Source organism: Athene noctua, chromosome 1 (genome assembly GCF_965140245.1).
Source record: "Athene noctua chromosome 1, bAthNoc1.hap1.1, whole genome shotgun sequence".
Classification (NCBI taxonomy): Eukaryota; Metazoa; Chordata; class Aves; order Strigiformes; family Strigidae; genus Athene; species Athene noctua.
In genome coordinates, this window is record NC_134037.1 from 22421251 (window position 1) to 22447417 (window position 26167).

At 36.8% G+C, this 26167-nt stretch overlaps 1 protein-coding gene across 1 annotated transcript in view; it reads right to left on the reverse strand.

Moving 5' to 3' along the window:
• SNTG2 (syntrophin gamma 2) overlaps positions 1–26167 on the reverse strand; it is a 306792-nt gene that overhangs the window by 80629 nt on the left and 199996 nt on the right. Inside the window, exons 8-9 of the mRNA XM_074922311.1 lie at positions 25645–25736; positions 7125–7252 (exon numbers count right to left, since the gene is read on the reverse strand). Of these exons, the coding sequence (XP_074778412.1) occupies positions 7125–7252; positions 25645–25736 (220 nt within the window). The remainder of the gene's footprint in view (positions 1–7124; positions 7253–25644; positions 25737–26167) is intronic.

Consider the following 26167-nt stretch of genomic DNA (forward strand, 5'->3'; position numbering starts at 1 on the left):
GCTCACTTTCCCTATGTTGGCTTCATGCTACCGAACAGAATTAAAGGGATGTATTTAAGCATGTGAATATATTGCTCTAGAGTGCAAAGAAACAGCAATTTCCTTAGTTTTCATGTCACTGATTTTTGATACATTTCTGGATTGCAAGTATATTGCATCCAAAAGTATGTCTAATTTCTGCCCAAAACATTTTCTGTCACTTCTCACAGAAGAAACAGGTACTAAAGCAGTCCCAGTCTCTAAGGATCAATATTCAGTGCTGATCTTTCATTCTAACTGTGTGGCATAGCTCCTGTCTAGCTTCTTTTTCCTGCCTATACCTTGATTTTTCTCTGATTTAGCAGCTTATTCTAGCCAAGGGTAAGTGGCTTGAATTGTGGAAAGATCTGCAGAATGCCTGGTTGCTTCTCCAGTATCTTTCTGTTTACAGTCTACTGAGCTGATCTTATCCTGTAGCCTGCATTTACCTGATCCCTTGTAATTGATTTCCAGAATGTCTTGCTGCTTGAGCAGAATTGTGACAAATGTACTGTAAACGCTTATTTGAATGATGCTTTTAAAGAAAAACACACATAGCAGTCCTCAGGCAGTCCTTAAAAAACTATACATAGCACAGTGTTTTTAAAAAATCCACTGACTTCATGGCTTATTCTTTTTATGTATCACCTGAACAATGTAGTTAAAAAACAGTAAATTGTGCTTTGCATAATATTCCTAAAGACACAATAAAGTGCTTGCTGAAGTGCTCTAAAGATCAACAAATTCAGAATAGAGGTTACAGAGTGAACTCCCATACAGGCAGATGCCAAGCTACTTTCAGTACTTTGTAACTACAGTCAAAAAACCAATAGTCATGGTAGAAATCACAAAACATTGCCTACTGTAAAATTTATCAATTTTATTACAAGACTATGAGGTCTAAAAACCACTGAAAACAAATATCACTTTCCAACTCTATGCAGAATGGAAAAAAAGAAAGGTTAAAATTCCTTATGTACCAAAGGCAACCCCAGTTGCCAAATCTTAAATTACTACAGCTAAAAATAGGAACAGCAAGTGACAGTACAATACTTTTTGAGAAAAGAAAATTTTCAATAGAAAACTTTATGTTTTAATTGGAATAACCAGAATTGTACATAGATTCTAGATGGGGCAGCCTTAGTAGTGTCTGTATAATGGTTTTAATGCTTTTTACTTCTAGAAAGTGTTTCTTCTGCTATACTCTAAACCCTCTATCTCTTCTTTTTAAGTCTGAAGGACAGTGGTTTTTCAGAGCTATTCTTTTCCTAACTACCATACCCAGTCTTTGTTGACATTACAAAAAGCCTTCACTAGGCTCCCATGAAAAATTATTATTCCACAGGTTTTTTTGTTGTAGTAACAATCCTTAATGTCATCCCCCTGCGCTTCGTACTATTATGTTGCATTTCCTAAAGTTCTGCCCTTTCATAACATATTGTGCTCTTCTTCTGTACTGATGCTGCTGATTCACAATGATTTCAATTAGTGTACTGTTTTCTGCATCATCAGTCAAATGGCCCTTAAGGTACACTATTAATAATATCCTTCCAAACCTATACTTTCTTTTTCATCTTAGCTTTTATCAGATGTTAATATCCCTGCCAGTATCCCACCCTAATGCTCTAAATCAGTTTAATTGTGGTATCTTTCAAGTACATGCTCATTCTTCTTATCCTCATGTTCAACATAATTGTTACTGAAAACCATGAGCAAATACAGGTTTTGTAACTCAGAAAGATTGTGTTTAATTCCTGCACCTTTTCAAAATGGTTTATTCCACTTCTCACTTTCCAATTTATTTATCTAATTAAAGGTATTCTGTTAACTCACTGAAATGTTAAAATGGAAAATAGAATACTTCAAAAAGATTCTGTTAAGAAACCAGTGAACCAATTAAAAAAAACCCAAACCCCAAAAAACCCATTTAAAAAAATCACACAACATGCTGTAGTAATTGCAATGAACAGAATACCAAAAAATAGAAAATAACATCTAACTCTAATTAAGTTTTTTTTTTTTTAATTGGGATCATAGCTACATGGGCTTATAGTTACTGGGGCTGAATTATTTCCTCTCCACTCATTTCTTCAATTTAATTTTCATCTCCCAAATAAGCTTTTTTTTTTTTTTTCAGTCTCTAAACTCATAATGTTCAAGATGTTATAGCTACTGTACCTTCACTTAAACATCCAGTCAATACAGCAAATAAAAATTACTATAAAGTACTATCTATCTGCTGTAAGGACTAAAAATACTTATCTATACATTTTTCCAAATAAGGATTTAGACATTCCATAAGAAAAATGAAAGATTATAAATGAATGAACTATGTTTTCCACCTTTATAAGACTACCTTTACTTTTCTTTACTTTTCTATCTTAAAAGTAAAACCACTCTGAACTATAATATAAACTACAAATTCCTTTGGCACAGAAGGACTTACTGATCTCATTATTTCTCTGTTAAACTTATATCACATGTAGTGACCAACTCTCTCCTCAACAGTCAAAAAATGTTTCCATTACCAGCTAGCAATTAAGAATATTCACAAGAACTGAGTTCTCACTGTATATACTACCTTACCTCTTACAGAGAAAAAAATTACACTGATGGACTGGTGAGAAGTGTAGAATGATAGAAGTAGTGGTGCTATATTATAAAGGCAAGTGAATAAAAAATTTTTTGAATTAGTAAGTAATCAAAAAGACTAATCAGCATGCTACATAGAAATATTCAGATAGGATCCAGTCATATCAACAATATGAAACACACTAATTAAAGGTAATTTCAGTAGTTAATACAATGTTTATCTTCCACTGAGAAGAAGGACATCAACTACACTTATCTTTCCTTTAAAATATTCTGGGAAACTTTTTGCTTTTGATATGGACAAACACACATCACAGTCACACTGCAGTATTTTTATCCATTCCTCTATGTATATGGAAGGAAAAAAATCTATCCCATTCTCTCTTGTTTCTGTTAACATGTATGGTGCTGACAAGGTCTAAAATACACTTTTGTGTCATTAAGTCACCAGACTTAAGACTTCCTGGGAAAAATAAAATTAAAAGTCAAGTGAAATGAAAAGTTGAAGGTAACTTCTTTCTCCTATAATGAAAAAGAATAACAATTAAACAGCTACAGGTGTTCCTGCCCATCTCATGACACAAGAGCTAAAGGTATACTCTTTTTTTGCCAAAGCTACTGGAAAACTGAAATGAAGTACAGAGGAATTTAAACTGCATAGTTTAACCACAAAGGAAATAATATAATCTAATCTGATTAGATTAGACTAGATTTGATCTAAACCACACTAAAAGTATGCTAAAGTCTAACAGACAACTCTAGCTATAAATGTTCCCAATCAAAAAATGGTCAAAAATACTGTGCAAGATGCTGACAGGTCATACATTGCCATACTCTGCATTTTTAAAAAATTAAGGCAGTAACATATCAAACTCTGTTTGACCTTATGACGTACAATCTTTTTCTTGTTCCTAAGGTTATCTGGAAGTTGAAGCTTATTTACACCACCAGAAAAAGCATGCTGAAAATACAAAATAATCTTGAATATGATGGAGAAATGAATAGGTCAGAGGGGCCATTAGGTTGGCTGACAGCAGTTTACCACATCAGAACAGCAGGAGTAGTTGAATTTACAGACACTACACATAGAATATACGATACTAGATACTAAAACGAGTCTGTGATTGATTTTAGTAAGAAAAGTATGCTAAGTCTGCTGTAGCCACCTGCAAGAATTTCACAGGTGAAAAAGCTGTGTTTTTTCTATCAGGGGAAAAAAGGATAGAAGAAAGCAGAGTGTGCATTATCTGTGTGTGGATAGACAGCAAAATAATCATACAGGCTTCAATATCCTCCCACAAGCCGTAACATTTTGCATAGCTACAAGGCAATGTCAAAAGCCAAAGGGATATAGATAATTTTGATGGAAAGAATGATACAGACATCTCTGAATTTAATTCAGGTAGGCAGTAGGGTGAAAGACCTTTCGTAACAGTCCATCTAGCTCAAGAGAAGGCACACTTCTGTGTATGTGACACTAGAGAAGATAGTTCCAATACTTCAACAACATACACTTAAAAAGTAATCTGGCTGTTCTGGTGCCAGTGCATCTTCTCAAGACCAACTGAGGTAACTTAGAGGATAAAATATAATGAAGCTTTGGAACAAAGTTATAACAAAGAACATGAGGGAGAGAACAAGTTACAGGGATGACTTATAGACTCATGGACTCATTTAATACTGAAAAAGCGGGCATGCTGTCTACCAATGTTTGCAAATAGGCTCTAAGTAAATAGAGAATAGCAAAATTAGCAAATTGATCAGAAGGATCCATGAAACATTCAGGGAAATTGTCATGGATTCATTCAAATGACTTTACACTGGTGCCTGAAATGTGAAAGGCAGCGAATATGTGTAGAAATAGCTGAAAGGGGGGTTGTTACCCAGACTGATGCCACCATTTATACTTATAAATGCTTGTAGGTTTTATCTCATGGAAAGCATGAGCATGATTTTAGAGAGCAATTACTGAAGATAAATGCTGAAATTTATGCTTATATGAAAATGGAGAAATGTAAAAGAGAGGACACAAGTGGGACAATAATAAAAATATCTACACGTATTTCAGATGAGGAGAGAATAGGGTAAGAGCAGTCTAGTATCCCTCAGGCAAAAATAAACACCTTTAGTAAAAACATGGGAAACACCTCATCCACAGTAAATCTCTCTGGTATTCCTTTAATATAGATGTTCTTGTTAGTTTACCAAAATAAGCAAGGAGCATTTAGTAGAACTAAACTATCATGGGATAGTGATAGGCTTTATGGAATGATTTCATCTTCCTTTAGAGTTTACAACTAAAAGGAAAAAACTCCTCAAATAAAGGAATGCTGTGTATACTAAATATATATGGGAGCAAGATGCATCACGAGAGAATATGTCTCTCCAAGACTGAAACTGAAAGCACTAATCATCTCAATCCTTACAAGAAAAATATATCTGTGATGGATTGATCCCGGGCCAGCAGCTAAGCATTACACTGCCCCTCACTCTCCCACCCCTCTCCAGAGGGACAGCAGAGAGAATAGGAAAACCAAGAAAACTCATGAGTTGAAATAAATACAGCTTAATACACAAAGGGAAGAGAAAAAAAAATAATAAATCAACCCAGAACAAAACAACCGATGCAAAGGCAACCCCATCATCTCTCACAAGCAAAATGATTCCAAGGCAGTCTCCAAGCAATGGCTAGCTCCCCCCAAACCCCCTCTTCTCAGTTTTTATTGCTGAACATAATATTACATGGCATGGAATACCCCTTCATTCCATCCAGGTCAGTGGCTCAGTTTGTGCCCCCTCCCAACTTCTTGCCCAACCCTGGTCTATTGCTTGACTGGGAGCAGAGCAAGAAAAAGAGAAATCCTTGATGTTGTGAAAGCACTGCGCAGCAACAACCAAAACACCAGTGTGTTATTAACATAGTTTTAGTCACAAACCAAAACACAGCACCATATGGGCTGCTATAAAGAAAATTAACTCCTCAGCCATACCCAGTACAATATCAGAAGGTGCTTTTCTTCAAAGAATTCTCAAAATGCACACATTACTGTTTGGGGAACTGGAATCCCTTGGGATTGCTCCATCTAATACACACAGTGCACAGAACAGGAGTGAAACTGCTTCAAACTATCATGGTGATAACTGAACTCAGAGGTTTAAATGTTTATCTTTTTCAACTTATCCTTTAAATTTAAGAACACTGATGGTAAATTGATGATGAGTTGATGTCTAAATGTGCACCAGAGATCTGTTCCCTTAAATCACAAGAGAACTTCTAAGTCTTGAATGGTTGGAGGCCTGTAATAGATTGGGAAGGGTCGGACTACGTGAAGTGGTCAGCTGAAGTAGGAAGGAAGTAAGTGGTAGAGGAAGTGATGGCAGACTAAATAAAATGGATTAAGAGTTCAGACAAAGACTGTGGAAGAACCTAAAACTTTTCTGGACAATTTACTATTATTCACCTGTGATGCCTTAACACAAAGTCTGGGAGAGGAGTTGACAACTGATTTGGGAGACTAATCTCTCTACGTTAAAGCAGCATAACTGTCCTACTAGAAAAATAATGTTCTCCAGGTCATTTTCAGGAAATGGCTAACAAATCTGGCATAGATCAAGAAAGGTATACATATGAATTTCTGGTACCTCCTGGTACTAGGTGACTTGTATAGCTGATGCTTCAACAGAGATTCCAATTCTCTCATTAACAAGAATTAAAATATAGAGCAACCCATAAAGAAAATGGAAAGTAACAACAGTGACTGAACTTCTGTTCTCATACATATGGACAACTGTGGACTACTTGGACCACAACTACCATCAGATTTGAGGCAGTTCTACCACATGGAATGGCTTGCAGAAAACAGCTGATGAATGCTGTGATGTGTTATACCTTTCTCAAACACATTATTTACTGAAGCTTTATTGAACTTCACTTTTGCTTTCATCTTTCATGAAGTCCATGGAAATCACCTCTGACATCCTATTCTATGGCTGCTTTATGAACCATTACTTAGGTCTCTGAGATGCAAAAAGATTCTATGATCAAAAATACAATCTCTTGTCTCTGTGAGTTTCTATATGACAATGATATGCAGCATAGCCATGATTGTGCATTATTTTATAATTTTTAAAGAAAAAGCAGAGTTAATTGACAATATTAGAATTCAGGAATATAGAAGTATTCTATCAGAGATACAGAATGAAATGTAGTACCTTAAAAATCAATTCAAGTAATGCCAAGCTTAAACTCTGTACTAGCTGGTGATGCTAACTGAATTCCCAAGATAAAACAGAATATAGAAACATATTTGTAGGAGCTGTATTTATTGTCCTTTTTTACTTGTATCTTTGGTAATCACCATGCATGCTGTTAATCTCATGAGAAGATAGACTACATAGTTTTTAATAAGAAGACTTCATATCTCCACTCAAAGAATTCTTATAGATCCACCACTCCATAGCGAAATATTAGGTGCAGCTAGCTAACCCAATGCTTCCCCTTTTAGATTACAAACCTTAATTTATCTGTTCCAGCTTTGTACCTTGAGATTCGACCCATTGACAGAGGAACTGATAAGGTGTCTAGCCAGTGCTTCTCGTATTTTGGTTCATTAGCTATGGGTGAAGAAGGTGATGATGGAGCCTGTGCAGAATAAATGAGAATCAGTAGGTGCAGTTTATCAGACAGTATAGTAAAGAAACTGTGAATATGCATCTCTGGCTCTGCTTGTCTCAGAGTAAATAATCATAGCAATAAAACTATTCTAGAAACTCAGGATTTAGTAGAGAAATAAAAAGAAGTATTCATGCAGAAAGGAATGCTATCCATATTATTCTTGAGACTTAATTTCAGTATTACCTTAACATTAACATTCACTTATATTTTTATTAATGTTTATATTTGACAATATAAAGGAAATAGTTTTTTGTCATAAATGTCATGAATTTTCTCTAGATGCAACACAAAATACATTTTCAGTTTAAATTAATTTGGTCTGTGCAACTCTTCTACATACTTCAAACAATCATCAGAGAAAAAGACACAAATAATAACCTGATGTAAAGACTACATTAGAAAATACTGCTTTTCGATTTTGCCCATTGTGACTTTTATCCATGATGTGATTTAACAGTAGATTTAAAATTCTGATTTCTATATATGAACTGATGAATTTTGAAATGCTTCTACTAGAAAGGCAAGATTGTTGATAGTATCTGAGCAGCAAAGGATGTCCAGGTCTCAGAAAAATTAAAATATAAAATTTTATATTCAAGTTACATTTCATGTAACTACAGTGTACAAAAGAAAATAAACTTAAATCAAATGTGTGTAAATGCAAATTAAGTTAGGGGAATTAGTGTGGATATATAGCTGTTGATAAAAGAGTCTACTCAAACCTAACCTAGAGCTTATATACAGACTTCAACCTGCTCATAAATGTAGCATCTTACGTATTGCAACTAAATAGTGCATGAAGGCACCAGGAATGAAACGGGATAAAAAGAAAATATATGTATGAAATTTTAAAAGTTGTCACAGAACTACTAGTGCTAAACCATTCAGGAAACAGTAGTGAGTTATACATCTTAGTCAATACACGCTTGCAGAATATGCAGTTTGTTCCTTGTGAAATAATACCCAGAGGTTCACATCACTGTATCAATGACTGAAAGTACAGAACTACGTGCAAATTGTCAAAAGAGATGATAACCAGTTTTGTTTGCAAATTATGTCAAAATAGTGTTTACAGGCAAAATCCAATTAAATTAGAAACAGATTAGTAAATGCTGGAAACCACTGCTTAGTGTACCAACTGAGATTTATGAGCATGATTATGAGCTTTAAAAATTGCTTATTAAATAAACAAAAGAATAAGCTAGGAGTTTCTTATAGCATGCAGAATAATGATAAATTGAAAAGTTATTATTAGTATTTATATCTCCACACTACCATGACAGCTGATCGTTTCACTCCTTTATGAAGATAGCAATACTATTTACAGAGAGGCAGCTGAGAAGGATTCACAGACTGAGAAAGATTCCCAGATTGCTGAGAAGGGTACCTATTTAGGTCAAAGTTAGGCATTTGTGCTGTCTCCAGAACGAAATTATTTGTCCCACATTGTACAGAGAACTTTCTGGTAGAGAACGGAGCTGAAAGTTAGTTATTTTCATATGAGCTGTAAATATGCACTGAGTAGTACTTACAAAAGCAAATAAACCACAGAACGACCCAACTTCAGCCCTGTTATGCCCAGGTGTTCAAAAGCCATCAAACTTACTCAAAATAAAGAACACTCTGGGAATTATTCTATTTCTTTTTCTTGCTCATAAGGATTTAGGGTTATTTTTCCCCCCCCTAAAGCTCCTTCTTACAATCATCAAGGGCTGATCTTTCTATTTACTTATTCAAATAAATCAAAACAGTGAGTTTCACATTCTAACAGGATGACTGAAAGTTAGTGGCTGAGGGACAGTTTTCTAGTAAATGAAAAATCTGTAATGGAATTACCAGAGTTGGTAACACTGAAGAATCTTTTAGACTGCAATCTCTTTGGGGAAAGGAATTTCATTTAGAGTATTTGCAATCCCTAAAACAATCCAGCTTCCATTTGACCGAGATCTCCTGGTGTTGCTGCAGTATGAGTATTTCATAATCAAGTCCACAGACGAATTCTATTTCATAGAACTAGCCACAAAAGGCTAAGGTGTCTCCAAAGCTTAGTATAAATTCAATAATATCACAGCAACGAATCTGAAGCATATTTTAGAATTCTGTACAAATTAAAATAATTGTCAGAACCACATGCAATCTGAAGTAGAAAATGATCATCATAATCTAACATGCCTGTCTGGAAACTGAGATGTCTAAGAATAAAGCAGAAGGTAGCTTATTACAGTCAAACATAAATGCTTGAATATGATCACTGAATTTAAATCCAAGAATCAGAAAATAAAGGAACATAAAAATTCCTGCAGCACCTTCACCTATTGTTCCCATTCTCTCAACTCTCAAGATACATAAAACATCTAGACAATTTAAACATAAAACTCTGTCATTTTCTTGTGAACTAATAGCTGCATTTCTTTTAGCACACTGTTGAACAATATTCTGTAATATTCTAGGTGATTTAAGAGCATTTAGCAACAAAAAAATCATGAGTAGGTCATTCTGACAATTTAATGTTTCCATTTGTTCCCTTACACTTCAATCAAATGCTTTAGTAGGATAACCAATGTAAAGAAAAAATATCTCAGTGCAAGTAAAGATCAGAATTTTAGAAATTCTACATCACAGCTATTCATTAGATTCATGAATTTAAGGGGAAAAATGGCCAAAACCACTTGGTTAAAATCTATTAACCTCAAAGTTATGATACTACAGTACAGAAATATTAATGCCAAAATGCTAAACTGTTACAACTGATGCAAACTCCTGAAGAAAATGTGGCTTATCCATACATTTTCAAAGTTTTGATATTTGAAAAACAAAGTGTAAAGAGCAATTAATTTTTTTCCCGCAATTCTGGACTACTTATACCTTCAGAAACCCTACCACATGATCTGAACATTAATGACCAAGAACATGGAAAGGATACGAAAGGGTCAGACTGGTCCAAGTTTCAAATGTCTGTTTCTTACTAAGCCATATTCCACTAATCAGTTTATGGTAGAGCATAAAGTTGGACTGTCCCCTCTTTATCTTCTTAAGGACAAAAGAGGACATATCTATGGCCGTAAGACCATTGCATAGAAATGAAATACCTGGTCATAGGACCAGCAATTACTTTTGTTCAGTTTTTCCTATAATCTATTAACACTTCAAACTGAGATAGAACCTTTGATGTATCCCCTTCAAAACACAGGATAAAAATAACAAACTGGGGAAAAAGCAAGTCAATACAACTTTTGCAAACAGAAGTCATGCCTCACAGATCTTTTACAGTTGTCTAAAACTGTTAATTAATATGAGAGAAGCAATTGCCAAGGCATACTTGGGTTTCCAAAAACCTTTTGTCCATCACAAAAGGTTCTTAACTAAGTTGCTGTGAAATAACGCAAAATCCTCACACAAATTAATAATTAGCTGAAATATAGCAAGAAAAACACAGCACTTAAGAACCAATTTTCACTGCAGAGGGGCACTCAGTGGACTCCCACAGTTACATATGCTGTTCAGTCTATTGATTAATGATCTGGACAAGATAGTGAACACCAGACTGACCAAGTTTTCTATGCACAAGTAACAAAGAACAATAAAAAGGAAACCAAACTGTAAACAGCTGCAGAAGCAGCTCATGATACTGAATGACTGAGACATAAAAGAACTGCTAAAAATACAGTAGATAAATGTATAGTAATGCACATGAGGAAAGACAGTATTAACTTTCCTCATACTGTAATGGGATATAAATAGGTGATTAACATTCAAAAGTAAGATCTTGTTGTTATGGGAAAAGCAGATGTTGAAAGGAATGGAATCATTTTCATGGAAATAACAATTAAGTAAACAAAGATTCATTAGTCTGGGAAAGAACCAGCTGAGGATATTGTATGATAAAATGTATATAAAAAAAATTACAGAGAAAAGGATTAGGAAGCAGTGGTTCACTTGTCCTTTTCCATAGAAGAAGGAGAGAGAGTGATTAGAAGTAAAAGACAGTAGGATAAAAACAAAGAATGGATTATCTATAAAACAAACTCTGGCTCAGGAAGGCCCTATGCCAGAAATAATTTGTGGTATAGGAAATACACCCTACAAATAATTTTTCTTATTTCCTCTGCTTTTGTATTCTCTTGAGGGCATCTGTTGGGAACAAGCTATTTGGCTAGATGGTCCTTTGGTATGACCCAGTGTACTGAGCTGGCTGACCTTCAAGCCTTCTGTCTACTAAACAGCTGCTGCTGATCATATTGAAAACTCTCCACGCCGTTCCTCCACAGCACTAAAAATTTGGCTGTTTAGACATCATCTCTGCAATCACAGCTTTTATCCTCTGGTTCATTTCACACCTTTGGCATTCTGCTGAGACCACCAACAATGTTTCCAGTTAATGCCAATTTGTTTGTAACACCTGTCCATTAAGAAATGGATTGAACACAAAAATCTCATTTTTGACAGAACACTGAACAAGAATCAGGTTGTAATGACACATAATCACTACCCACCTAGGACAGCTGTGTACTGTTGACCTGGAGGAGGGTCTGATTCTGTATCCCATTAGCAATTATTGACCTATGAAAGACAATGTAGGCAAGTGCTTTGTTGCTTTTTTAAACAACTATATAACAACTCGTTATGGGGCAACCAAGAAGTCTTCCCAGAAGTAGAATGACTATAGAAATTCTTCCACTGAGTGGAGGACCTAAAGAGACATGACTGTATAATTAAGTTTCCATTAAGAACATGGAAGGAGACAAAAGATCACAACTGGCTGGAACTGTCAATTTTTCATCATTCTGTGACATACGATTTGCAGAGCCTGGGAAAATCAGTTATTTTCACAGAATCACAGAATGGTTTGAATTAGAAGGGACCTTAAAGAGCATCTGGTTCAAATGCCTCTTCCATGGGCAGGGACACCTTCCACTAGATCTGGTTGCTCAAACCTGATCTAGTGGAAGATCACTTGGACCCATCCAACCTGGCCTTGAACAATCCAGGGAGGGGGCATCCACAATTTACTGGTGAACCTGTTCCAGTGTCTCACCACACTCACAGTAAAGAATTTCTTCCTTATAACTAATCTAAATCTACCCTCTTTCAGATTAAACCTATCAACCCTTGTCCTATCATAACACTCCATGGTAAAGAGTTCCTCCCCATCTTTCCTGTAGGCCCCTTTAAGTACTGGAAGGTGTCCCTCAAGCCTTCTCTTCTCCAGGCTGAACAACCCCAACTTACTCATCCTGTCCTCATAGGGGAGGTGCTCCAGCCCCCTGATCATCTTTGTGGCCTCCTCTGGACTTGATCCAACAGGTCTGTGTCCTTCTTATGTTGGGGGCCCCAGAGCTGGATTGCAGGTGGGGTATCACAAGAGCAGAGTAGAGGGGAAAAATCATCTCATCAACCTAATGGCCACACTTCTCTTGATGCAGCCCAGGATACAGTGGGCTTTCTGGGCTGTGAGTGCACACTGCTGGGTCATATTCAGTTTTCCATCCACTAATCCCCTTAAGTCCTTCTCCGCAGGACTGCTCTCAATTCACTCCTCACTCAGCCTGTATTTGTCTTTGGGACTGCTTCAACTCATGTGCAGGACCTTGCACTTGGTCTTGTTGAACTTCATGAGGTTTACATGGCCCCATCTCTCAAGCCTGTCCAGGTCCCTCTGGATGGCACTTCCCTTCCCTCCAGCGTGTCCACCACACCACACAGCTTGGTGTCATTGGCAAACTTGCTGAGGGTGCACTCAATCCCTCTGTCCATGTCACCAACAAAGATGTTAAATAGTGCCTGTCCCAGTACCGGCTTCTGAGGAACGCCACTCATCACTGCTCTCCACTTGGACATTGAGCCTCTGAGCGCAACCTCTTTGAGTGCAGCCATTCAGACAATTCCTTCTTCACCACGTGGTCCATCCATCAAATCCATGTCTCTCCAATTTACAGAGAAGGATGTCATGCAGGACAGTATCAAATGCTTTGAGTAAGTCAAGGTAGATGACAGCAATTGCTCTTCTCTTATCCATCAATGCTGTAATTCCATTGTAGGTGGCCACCAAATTTGTCAGGCACAATTTTCCCTTAATGACGCCATCTTGGCTGTCACAAATCACCTCCTCATTTTCCAAATCCCCTAGCTTAGTTTCCAGGAGGATCTACTCCATGATCTTGCCCGGCACAGAAGCAACACTGACTGAGCTGTAGTTCCCCACGTCTTCCTTTTTTCCCCCTTTTAAAAAATGGGGGTCATGTTTCCCCTTTTCCAGTCAGTGGGATCTTCACTGTACTGCCACATCCATTGAATGTGATGGATAGTGGCTTAGCAACTTCATCTGTCAGTTCCCTCAGGACCTGTGGATGTATCTCATCAAGTCCCATGGATTTGTGCAATTTCACGTTCCTTAGTTGGTCTCAAAGCTGATCTTATCATACAGTGCGTGGTTCTTCATTCTCCCAGTCCCTGCCTTTGCCTTCTGTGTCTTGGGTGGGGTAGCTGGAGCCCTTACTGATGAAGACTGAGGCAAAAAAGTTATCTCAGACTTCTTCATATCCTGGGCAACCAGGTCTCCTGTTTCCTTCTGGAGAGGGCCTACACTTCCCCTAGTCTTCCTTTTATCACCAATGTACCTCTAGAAGCTTTTCTTGTTGCCCTTGATGTCCCTGGACAGATTTAATTCTATCAGGTCTTTGGCCTTCCTAACCTGATCCCTGGTTGCTCAGACAGTTCCTCTGTATTCCCCTCAGGCTACCTGGCCTTGCTTCCATTTCACCTTATTTTTTTAAAAAACTGTCTTTGCTTCTATATCTCTGCAAGAAAAATGCCATGTCCTCAGAAGGAAGTGTCTCTGAATCCTCCCTAGTAATTTAATTTGCAATTTCTGCTAGGGCTGTGCCTTGAATGCAGCCACAGTGATATTATAGGTTGACATACTGTTCTTTTGTTAAATATGGGCTTTAGGCAGGTTGATGCTGGGTTAATTCATTTTTGGAGTCAGAAATACTCAGGGTCATATTAGTCAGCATGAATAAGCTTGCTCTTAAATATACTTTTCATTTCATATTACCATTACTATTTGGTTTACAGAAAGGCAAGTTTTGAAATGTCTTCATAGTGGATGTAGACGAAGGACTACACTTGGAGCAGCAATGTATCTATTGCAAACAGTCTTATACTACAGTTAAGCAAAGAGGTAACAATAATTTCTACAGTTTATTATTAGGAGACTAAACTAATTAGCATCAATTATTTCTTCACTTGAAACAAGCTACATTTTTTCCTTTGCTACCACAATGCCTTCTGCTGTCACCAGCATTGAGAAATGAAGAGATTTCAGAGGAAATTCTTACAAATATCTGAGCTTTCAATTGTAAATGTAACCAGTGCATATGATTTCATGAAAGACTTATTTGTGTTCTAAAAGGGTTTGATTTTCTAGCAAAACTCCTTACCTTTTGCAGTTATTTGCTAAATTTCATTTTTGAGGGTTTCAAAAGACTGACAAGATATACACTAGTAAACTTAACTTTCAATGAATTTATTTTAATTTATATGAATTAAAACATTTAATTAATTGTTATTATGGTGAAGACTGAAAGGTAAAATGATCTAAAAGGAAATAAAAGATTAGCAAATATGACATCCATCTACAAGAAGAGCCAGAAAGAGGATCTACGGAACTACAGGCCTGTCAACCTGACTTTGCTGCCAGGGAAGGTTATAGGGCAGATCATCCTGAGTGCCATCACATGGGAGGTACAGGACAACCAGGGCCAGTCATCATGGGTTTATGAAAGGCAGGTCCTGCTTGACAAACCTGATCTCCTTCTGTGACAAGGTGACCTGCTTAATGGATGAGGGAAAGGCTGTGGATGTTGTCTACCTTGACTTTAGTAAGGCCTTTGACAGCATTTCCCACAGCATTCTCCTAGAAAAACTGGCTGCTCATGTCTTGGATGGGTATTCTCTTTGCTGGGTAAAAAAACTAGTTGGATGGCTGGGCCCAAAGAATTGTTGTGATTGGAGTTAAATCCAGTTGGTGGGCAGATATGAGTGGTGTCCCCCAGGGCTCAGTATTGAGGCCAGTTCTGTTTAATATCTGTATCAATGATCTGGATGAGGGGATCGAGTGAACCCTTAGTAAGTTTGCAGATGACACCAAGTTGGGTGGGAGTGTTGATCTGCTCGAGGGTAGGGAGGCTCTGCAGATGGATATGAACAGGCTAGATCAATGGGTTGAGGCCAACTGCATGAGGTTCAACAAGGCTGAGTGCTGTGTCCTGCACTTGCATCAGAACAACCCCATGCAACGCCACAGGCTTAGGGCAGAGTGGCTGGAAAGCTGCCAGGCTAAAAAGGACCAGGGGGTGTTGGTTGACAGCTGGGTGCATGTGACAGTGTGCCCAGGTGGAAGGCCAAGAGCATCCTAGTGTAGCCAGAAGGATGCAGGAAGTGATCGTCTCCCTGTACTCAGCACTGGTGAGGCTTCACCTTGAATATCATGTTCAGTTTTGGGTCCCTCACTGCAAGAAAGACATTGAGGTGCTGGAGTATGTCTAAAGTAGGGCAATGAAGCTGGTGAAGAGTCTAGAGAACAAGTCTTATGAAAAATGACTGAAGGAACTGTGGTTGTTCAGCTTGGAGAAGAGGAGGTTCAGGGGAAACCTTATTGCTTTCTACATCTACCTGAAAGGAAATTGTAGTGAGGTGGGTGTCGGTCTCTTTACCAAAGTAACAAGCAATAAGACAAGAGGAAATGGCTTCAAGTGGTGTCATGGGAGGTTTAGGTTGGATGTTAGGAAAAATTTCTTCACCAAAAGGGTTCTCAAGCATTGGAACAGGCTGCCCAGGGAAGTGGTTATGTCACCATCCCTGGAGGTATTTAAAATATGTGTAGATATGACACTAAGGGACATGGTTCAGTGGTAGGTTAGGTAGTGTTAGGTTAACATTGAGTCAGAGTCGATGATTTAAGGGTGTTTTCAAACCTAAATGATTCAATGATTCTACAGTTCTATGAAATAAGGATCAAGTGTGACATCCATTAGGAAAAAAAATATAACCTTTTACTGATGATTTGGGATTTATGCACTTTTTGCTATAGAGGGTTTATTATTTCAAAGTGTATTATTAAATTTTTGAGCCTGTTCTGTAAATGGATATTTCTATACCAGGCATGTGTATATGTAAGAGGCATGACTAATTCTAGATTATTGTCTTTGTTGATACTGGTTCAAAAAGAGATGATTATGACAATGCTATTATTTATCTCTCAAGGTATTTTTTCTATTTCCACTTCAGTGAGCATTGTTGAGAATTTCTGAGAAGAATATAAATAATTTCTCTGTTAAATATGTATAAGAAAATGCTAGCAACATTAATAAATTTGATATTTACATATTTATTTTCCTACTAAAAACAACTCTGAGGTTGAAATCATAGAATCATAGAATATCTCAAGTTGGAAGGGACCCATAAGGATAATGGATTCCAACTATCTGCTCCGCATAGACTTCCTGAAACTAAATCATACAACTAAGAGCATCATCCAGACGGTCCTTGAACTCTGAAATGATAAGGAAATGGCTTGGCATATCTTCATTTCCTTAAGCTGTAACTGAAAACATTGGCCAGTAAATTTTAATGGATTTCGGGAAAAACTTTTAACTTGGTTAACTACTGAATTTCTTTCTTTTTGGTGAAAACTGGAGTGCATCTTGTCAAAAATCCATTACTAAAAATATTCGGGTATAGTAAGAAGAAAATCCTCAATATAATGTGCTTTTCAAGGTAAGCGGATTTCGTTTACACTTATGCCGGAAGAAGAGAATTAGAGTTATATAATTTCTTGCAACAGCACCAGCAACCATTCAGTTCGCAGTGAATTGGATGAGCTCCCTGTATTTTTTCAGTTGGGTTTCTGACTGAAATATATGTATATACTGTGTATATACATATATATATATATCTATATAGGCACGATTAGTTTTCAGTGGATCGATGAATTGATCTGACCAATGTATTAGCTGAGCACTTGCTAATACTTATTACAGGGACAGGTAGGAAATAGAGCCTGTATACTGGTTGGAGAAGAAAACAAGACCACTCCATTTAGCCGTAAGTCTTACATCAGCTTACTTTAATCACTGAACAACACAATTAACAAGGGTTCAGCTGGGTGTAGAGACATGAGGGAAACTCTTGTGATGCCCAGCTAAAGAAACACATTATTGAGACAACTATTGTAAATAGGAGTCAAATAGAGCATTCGACTCTTCTCAGAATTCAGAGGGATTTAATGATGATATCAAAATACCTGTGCATTCCTTGATGCAGTATCAATTCAGGAGAGGGTCTGTGTTTATTTATTTTTAATGGAATTCTTAGATGCAGGTGCACAATTCTGTGACAGCTTTAAGAAGACAGTAATTATTTGGTAAAGTATGCATCACCAAATCATCTAATGGATAAAGTCTCCTATATAGGAAACAAGCTCTTCCAGACGAAGTAACAATTTGGATAAGTAATTTGATGTCTTTAAAATTCAGTGAAAGCAGCAACTTTTAATTATACAGCTCTATTCTACATTATTTTAATTGACAGCTGTTGTTTAATTAAATGGGAGGAAGGTCAAACAGCATGTGAAAAAAGGATACTACCCCTCCGTTTCTATCACAGAAAAGAAAAACTGTTTTAATTCTAATGCTGCATCACATGCATGCTTCTGAAATTTAATGATTGCTCTTGAAGACTTTTAATGCTTATTAATTAATGGATAATTTTGCAGATACTTAGCACCTATATGTGGTGCTTACATGGAGAGTCTGTAGAGTAGGACATGTTATGGACTTACATTGCCCTATTCACTGCAGCAGCTATGCATTTAAATCAACAGGATTACTATTCTACCAGTGAGGAACAAATTAAAAACCTTTCAATTATATGAGTTTCTCTAGAAGTGATTTACAATGGAAATATTAATGAATATTTCATTACAGCTGTGCTGCTAGGTGCTATTACATTATTATTTTTTTAATGAACCAATAAGGCATAAGCCTGACTAAGATATTTTTAGAGAATACATATGGACTATTTGACAGAATCTTGCACCTTTTGCTTGAATTGGTTTCCCTTGGGCTAGTACGTAATTGGTTCCTGAGTAACCTCAACAACCTTGCCTGGAACACCTTTCCAGATATATTCTTCCTTTTGGGGGGTAGGGGCCAGGGGCCAGAGTAGTTCATACTAAATCTCAGCTCAAAAAGCAGGAAGTAATTATGACTCTTCCCAAATTGTAACAGTCAGAAATCAAAACCCAACATTAAAGGTATATAAGGAAAAGAACAGAACAAAATATAATGTTGAGATTATTATGGCATTACACTATAAATGCAAGTGTATCCAAACTTCAGCTGTTACAGACAGCTTTTGGAAGCCTTTCATATCCCCAAATAGTGCATGCTGTCTTGCTTAGAAAAATTAACTCAAGGTTAGTAAAATTCTTTGAACTCAACACAGTCTGCACACCCCTCAGAATAAATCCGAAGCTTGACTCTTGCTTGTATCATTAACTAGGAGCTCAGTAAGTGTCAATTTGTTGCAGGAACTTGTGTAATGACACTGGATGCAGCTTTGTGGGAGAACTCATTGCCTCAATTTTACTATTCTGTTTCACTGTATGCCATTTATACATGTACTTGAACTGCTTGAATTCATCTATGCTAACATCAAGTCTAGAAACAGGTCATCACTGTATGCCTCTCTGTTTCCACGCTGCTCATTACTAGGGACTGCTATTTGGAACAGGAATCAAACTAACTTGGGGCTACAGTAGATGGATCTTTCTAGTTTCAAAAAACCCCCCACAAAACATCAACAAACCACCTTGCTTTCATTTCTTCTAACACTTCAGCTTCCTCATTTAAGTCTTCAATCTTATGACTGTGACCACATGTATTTCCCTCTAACCAGGGACTTCTGGTACTCCCTGCTAAAACACAGGAAAGATGCCTCCTTCTTCTGTTCACCATGTTGGCAACTGCTAAGAAATAATTTCATTTCTGGTTTCAACTGGTAAGTCATAATTTCATTTACTCATACAACAGTTTCAAATTCCTAACTTCTCTTTATAATCTAAGCTCTGACCTGAAGTGGTTCATTTTGTACCTTTGTAGTCATAGGCAGAAGAACAGATAATAAGAGAAAAAAAGACAGATGATTTTGTTCAAGAATAAAATGCAGATTTAATTCCTTCACAGCTCTCATTCTGTACTCCTGAATATCAAAGGCCAAACAGAAGAGCACCACTCATTAATAAATAACACTGCTCCCCCAAACTCCTTTGTCCATCTATGCAAATGAAAGTACTCAATACACTCATCGCAATGTAACTCTTCCTAAGACAGATTCCTGGTGACTAGTCAGATAAATTGCTCCCTACCATCCATCAAATAAGCAAAGGGACTCAAAATATTTTAATCGTTAATTAAAAAAAAAAAACAAAAAACAAAAAAAACCAAACACACAAAAGGAAATGCATAAGGATAAAGAAAATGACCCAATACCTATCAGAATTTATATAAAAAAAATAATAAATTGGGTGCTATCTCCCAATCCATTTTCTTTTTGCTGCTGCTGCTGCAAGCTAAAAAGACCAAATTCATAAGAACTATAAGAAACAATGCATTCATATGAAAGGGCTGTGGGAAAAATGTATGATTAAAAAATGAAACCAGATTCCTAACAAATGTGAGTTACTATTTTCTACTTGGCATATTAGTTCCATTGTGACCCTGTTGCACTTTTTTTCTGAAAGATGAATAACAAAGCTATAATCTTTTATCTGACCTTTCTTGGTCTTTGACTTCTTTTCCAGTGGAAACAGACTTGGATTTAGGCCAGCCCCACTTAAAAAATTGAAGTCTCCTTCTTTGAAGGTGTGTGAGTATCAGATTAATTTTCAGTGTTTTAAGTGAATACTTCTAAAATTAGTATTAGATGTCATAAAGCAGCAAATATTGTCCAGTGTTCATTTATTTAGCAGCTAATAAGATTTTTCTTTTTTTTTGTATTTTCAATACCATATTTCCTTTCACCAGCTTTTGTTAAGGATCTAAGTTAAAAAAAAAAAAAAAAAATCCTAAAAGCATATTTCACTTAAACTTTACTGGGAAATTAAATAATTGTTTAATTTCTGTGCAGAAGAAATGACCAACCTGATCAATCAGATGGTAAATACTAGAAGAAATAAGTCTGCTGAAAGGACAAGCAGTGACAGTGAGGATCAATACATCTAAAAGATAAGACTTTTAAAGACACATTTTAGTCACTTCATTAATTACATAGTGAAAGTCCCAACGGACTCTCATCAGAACTAGAAAAAAACAGCACTTTTGAACAGATAAATCTAAATCAAGAAATTTCAACATTCTAATTCAAAAGCATTTCCTTAACAATTCTATAGTAGTGGAGTAGGAAAGTGTTATTTAATAGGCTTTTTTCAGCTTCTACTGCTATGATTTCTAAGAGGTGTAATCAGAAACAGAAAATTTGGATATTTTTACCTGAAGGTGAAAAGGGGACAGTCACTGCTTATTTTATTGAGAAAAAGGAGCACACTTATTTGCAGTGTGTTTATCTGATATCATAAAGGTCCTCAGCACAGCAGCAGTCCAAAATATTTAAGTATAGCTAGTGTGTTCATCTATTTTAAGTTTCTCTTCAGCAAATAAATGGAAGACGTGGTGGTGCTTTGTTTAATGAGAGTAACCAGCACTGTACCTCTAAGTGAGCTATTTTCTGTATTTATTACATTAATTACATTTTATGCACGTACATCACTAAATGATACACTGTGAATTGGAAGTCAATTTAAAGTTACATTTCTTTCATATTCAGTGAGAAAATAATGGATTTTCAGATCAAGAGTTGGCAGTCTATCGGCATCACATGCTAAACCATTCTAATAGGAAAGGTATTGATCTGAAATCCTGAAACTTTTCTCCTTTAAAGTGAGCTACAGGATGATAAAAACGAAGAATAAAAAAACCCTTAAGAATGATCAATATTGTGCTTATACTGAGTTGGATGACACTACAGGAACATTCGAAAAATAAAACTATTGAAATTTTCAGGTGTACGGCATCAATTCAATCTCAGTTCAATCGTCTGGTCATTATATTAGTCTGGTCCAATAAAGCATCCATCAGAATAGTTATTACTCTCAGTAAGAGGGTGTCCATCCTCCCTTTCTTGGATCCTCTTCCCTTTTTGTCTTTACATGCTTAGGATTGAGTCATATCATTCTCTCACTCTGGAACCAATACTACCATAAACGTTAAAGATTCAGCATCCTACTGGTCCCACCAAGAGTTGAGCATTTGAATTTTTTCTTTTTTAAAAACTGTACTTGGTGATGAAGTAGGCAATGTTTTTTTGAAAGCAAAATTTTTAAATTTAACACATGAAACAAAGCCACCAAGTAAAAATATTTTAAGCAATTTAGAAAATTTTAAGTTCCTATTTAGTTTCATTTAACCAACTAAACTAAACTTACACTATCAAAATTAAATTAGAGTTCTTAAATCACATGAACACACAGAAAATAATTATTAGAACATCACTTTTAGACAATTCAGGGAATCTGGATTTTCATAAAAATGAAAACCTACTAAATTTTCCCTTTGCACTGTCACTATCATATTATTCAATAGTGTCTTAAACAGGGACTTGTTTTATTTGCAGTCTCTTTCATTTTCATTCCCAATTTCTCCAGAGTGGGGGCCTGGACATCTAGGATATTTGGACATCTAGAAGAATATCTACACAGTATTTTCTTGTTTTGTATTTAGAATCCTTCAGGTAAACAACCTGTAATCATTAGCCTAGAGACCACCTCCTCTGAATGTTTTATGTTCCACTCTGAGATTTCACATTGCGCTTAATAAACAGCTTATAAAATACAGATGAATGTACCTGCCACTACCATTCTCTATAGCATTTGTCATAGTGCCCAAGCACAAAATAATTAGGTGTGAAGTGAGCACTTCAGCACATTTCTGTCTTCCAGGGAACCTTCTTAAAGTGCTATACTACAAATTCCTCTGATATTATAGGTAGGATATATATAAATCCTGAAGATGATATCACATCACATATAACAGAAGCTCACAGCAGAGGTGACAAAGATATGTCTAAGCAACGCAAGCTAGAACAAGAACTGAAAATTGTATAATCATATTAGGCAGAAGCAACTTGTTAACATGGCTAAACTACTGTGTATATGATACAAGCTATCTCAAGTGTCTCTGTAATTCTTTTTCAGAACGGATACGCTGCATGACAGATTGGTAAAACTAGCATAACTGGAATTGCTTACCTCTCATTCCTGTCCTTTCTGTTGTGTGGTTTTTTTGTGCAGCTTTCCACACACGAATATGTATGAATTGTCTAATATGGCATGGATCTGACTGTGGTTAGGAAGGAACATACAATTGCAACAAAGACTTACAAGATGTGGTATTCAGAGTGAGTGAGATCTCACTTACCAAGGTGACATTAAAAAGAGATTTAAATGACATTAGCACTACTTGGCCATACCATTACAGGAAATGTCAGTTCTGCTCTTTCTTTACTGTAAGAGGGAAGGGGTGCCATTCGGAGGGCCCTTGACAGACTTGAGAGGTGGGACAGTGCAAACCTCATGAAGTTCAACAAGGCCAAATGCAAGGTCCTGCACATGGTTTGGGGCAATCCCAAGCACAAATACAGGCTGGGCGATGTGTGGATTGAGATCAGCCCTGTGGAGAAGGACTTGGGGGTATTGGTGGATGGAAAACTGAATGAGCCAGCAATGTGCACTCACAGCCCACAAAGCCAACCGTATTCTGAGCTGAATCAAGAGAAGTGTGGCCAGCATGTTGAGGAACGTGATTCTCCCCCTCTATTCCTCTCTTGTGAGACCCCACCTGGAGAACTGTAGGCCCCCAACACAAGAAAGACATTGATCTGCTCGAGTGTGTCCAAAGGAGGACATGAAGAAGATGAGGGGGGCTGGAGCACCTCCCCTACGAGGACAGGCTGAGAGAGTTGGGGCTGTTCAGCCTGGAGAAGAGAAGGCTCTGGGAGACCTTATAGCGGCCTTCCAGTACTTAAAGGGGGCTACAGGAAAGATGGGGAGGAGCTCTTTATCAGAGGGGGTAGTGATAGGAGAATGGATGATGGCTTTAAAGTGGAAGAGGGTAGATTTAGATTAGCTGCAAGGAAGAAATTCTTTCTTGTGAGGGTGATGAGATACTGGAACAGGTCTCCCAGAGAAGCTGTGGCTGCCCCCTCCCTGGCAGTGTTCAAGGCCAGGTTGGACGGGGCTTTGAGCAACCTGGGCTAGTGGAAGGTGTCCCTGCCCATGGCAGGGAGGGTGGAACTAGATGATCTTTAAGGTCCCTTCCAATCTAAACCATCCTATGATTCTATGATAAACATGAAAATATCTAATAAGAAAAAAGGAGAAGCACTTATTACATAAGAGTTGAAACACATTTATAACTGCTTTTGAAGATCTCATCACAGCTTATTTACACTCATAATTTAGTTTGCCAACACACCTCTAAGCAGACCATCTCAAAAGCCAGTCATGCCTGCTCAGAATATTTAGAACCTTCCTTTTGCATTTTATAGTAAGAACCTGGCACATCTTAATTTTGTTTCCTGTGAAGGAACATCATCACTACTAGGCTAGATATAAGGTTTTGCTTTATTTCACTTCTAGGTCATAGTGTCTGGTGCATACATAGCTTCTTATGTGATTTTATGTCAAGCTTCAGAGAAATTAAATGTTGTATAAAAGCAAGCTCGTACCTTAGTATTCCCCTTTTTTTACTCTCTGTGTTTCCACTTATATTTTAAGCTTATGCACACTCTTTTGTGTGCTACCTTGGAAACTAGCTCTAAATTACTGTGTTACAAGTCTCCAAAACTCCAGCTACTTATGTTTTTATAACGCACGAAATTCAAAGTGTGCAATTCCCACAGTACGGTGATAATGATTGTTGAAAGTTATTACGGCACACTCATTCTAGCACTTAATAAGCATTAATTTACTAAAACATGCTAATGCAATCACAGTCAATCATCTGGTCATAGCCCTCTTCTTATAATGTAAGCTCTTTGAAGGAAGGAGTTTGTCTGCAGAGCACCTGGTAGACAGGTACTGAAGAAATACGGACCCTGAGAACAGACTGGGATTTTTTGGTAAGACAACAATACAAGGTAATTGAAGGTGATAGTTATCTGGAACATTAAAAAGAAATAAACATGAAACCTTCTGTATCTACGCTTAGATTTGACTCCAAACACTAAGGTAGAGGTATCAATGCAGAACAGCATCTTTCTGTTTATTTATTTCTCATAGGTATATATTCATACATATATATTTCTTTTATCAGATGGAAACAAGACTGAAGGATTACTTTAGAGAGATAGTGCTCCAAAAATTGCAAGCTTAGGAGAAGTACAGTAAGTGGAAGACACTGAGATCTTTGGCTGAGTAGGAAAGAAAAGGAAAAACAGGTAAGAGGAGAAACCTTCGCTCCATTCACTGGGCATTCCTTCTGTAAAATTTAATACCCAACTGCAAGACTACAGCTGTGATTTGTTAAGAGCTAAATAAGTTTTGAGCATGAAGGTCCATGTCCTTGTACAGCTAGTATTTAAATCTTCAACCTTCATTTTTTAAAAAAGCAACACTGTTGCCTACTAAGACTTTCTGTCTTCTTTGGCTTTGGTAACTGGTATCCTTTCTGGAGAAAGGAATTTTTTTTTCCATAATGCTTCAATTAATGCAATCGTAGCTGTTCACCACAGAAAAAAGAACTGAATATCCTCTGCATTAAAGAAACAGACCTTTTATTTTTCCCTAGGTCTGCCTCCCCATTTTATTTCATTCTCTTTTAATCCCTTTCTTTCCTAGCACAAAATTTTGCTTCAAGAATTTGACTTCAGATTATTTTCTGAATTCCATGTACATTTCAGCATCTCTAGCTGGACTAAATTCAATAGTATATTGCTACAGTTCAATAAAGTATGACAAAAATTCACGGGAATTTATGCCTAAAGAATGATTAAATCTTACTCTGCTCACTCCTACAAGCTTCACAGTTGCCTCAGAGTAAGAACCTAGAAGTCCAGGGCCCCAAGATGGCTACTTTCTAAGTATAGAATTTTACAGTATATGCACTTAAAAATCAATCAAACAAACAAGCAAACAACTACAACAAAAAATAAGGGTCTAACAGTCCTACAATAGCATTTTGAAGCCCAGAATGGGAAAAGATCTTATATAGCTTACACCATGATTTTATTATTCATTTGCTTACGGTGTTAGTTGAGTTTCCATTTAAATGTAAGCCACTGTCAAAGAGAGGTGATGAAGCCCCACTGCTGTGATCACTGGATGGTCCAGGGGAACCTGGAAATCAGATCATGAAAAATAATTGTTTATGTTAAAAAAAAAAAAAAAAAATATATATATATATATATATATATATATATATCAGGCAATATGTATTCCAGCTGTAAAATACAGGAAAAATTTTTAATATAAACTACCAAGCCAGAAGTACTATTTGTATTTTAGAATGACAGCCAGTCAAATGTCCATATGTTATAATTTATGTCTAGAAAGAAAAAAGATAGCTAGATGTCATTTTATGGAGGCTGTGCTCACGTGAACTACTTATATGCTTAACTGTTTGCAGGATTGATGACTGGAAAAGGGGAAATATAGCCCCCTATTTTTAAAAAGGAAAAAAACAAAGACTCAGGGAACTACAGGCCAGTCAGCCTAACCTCTGTGCCTGGCAAGATCATGGAGCAGATCCTCCTGGAAATTAAGCTAGG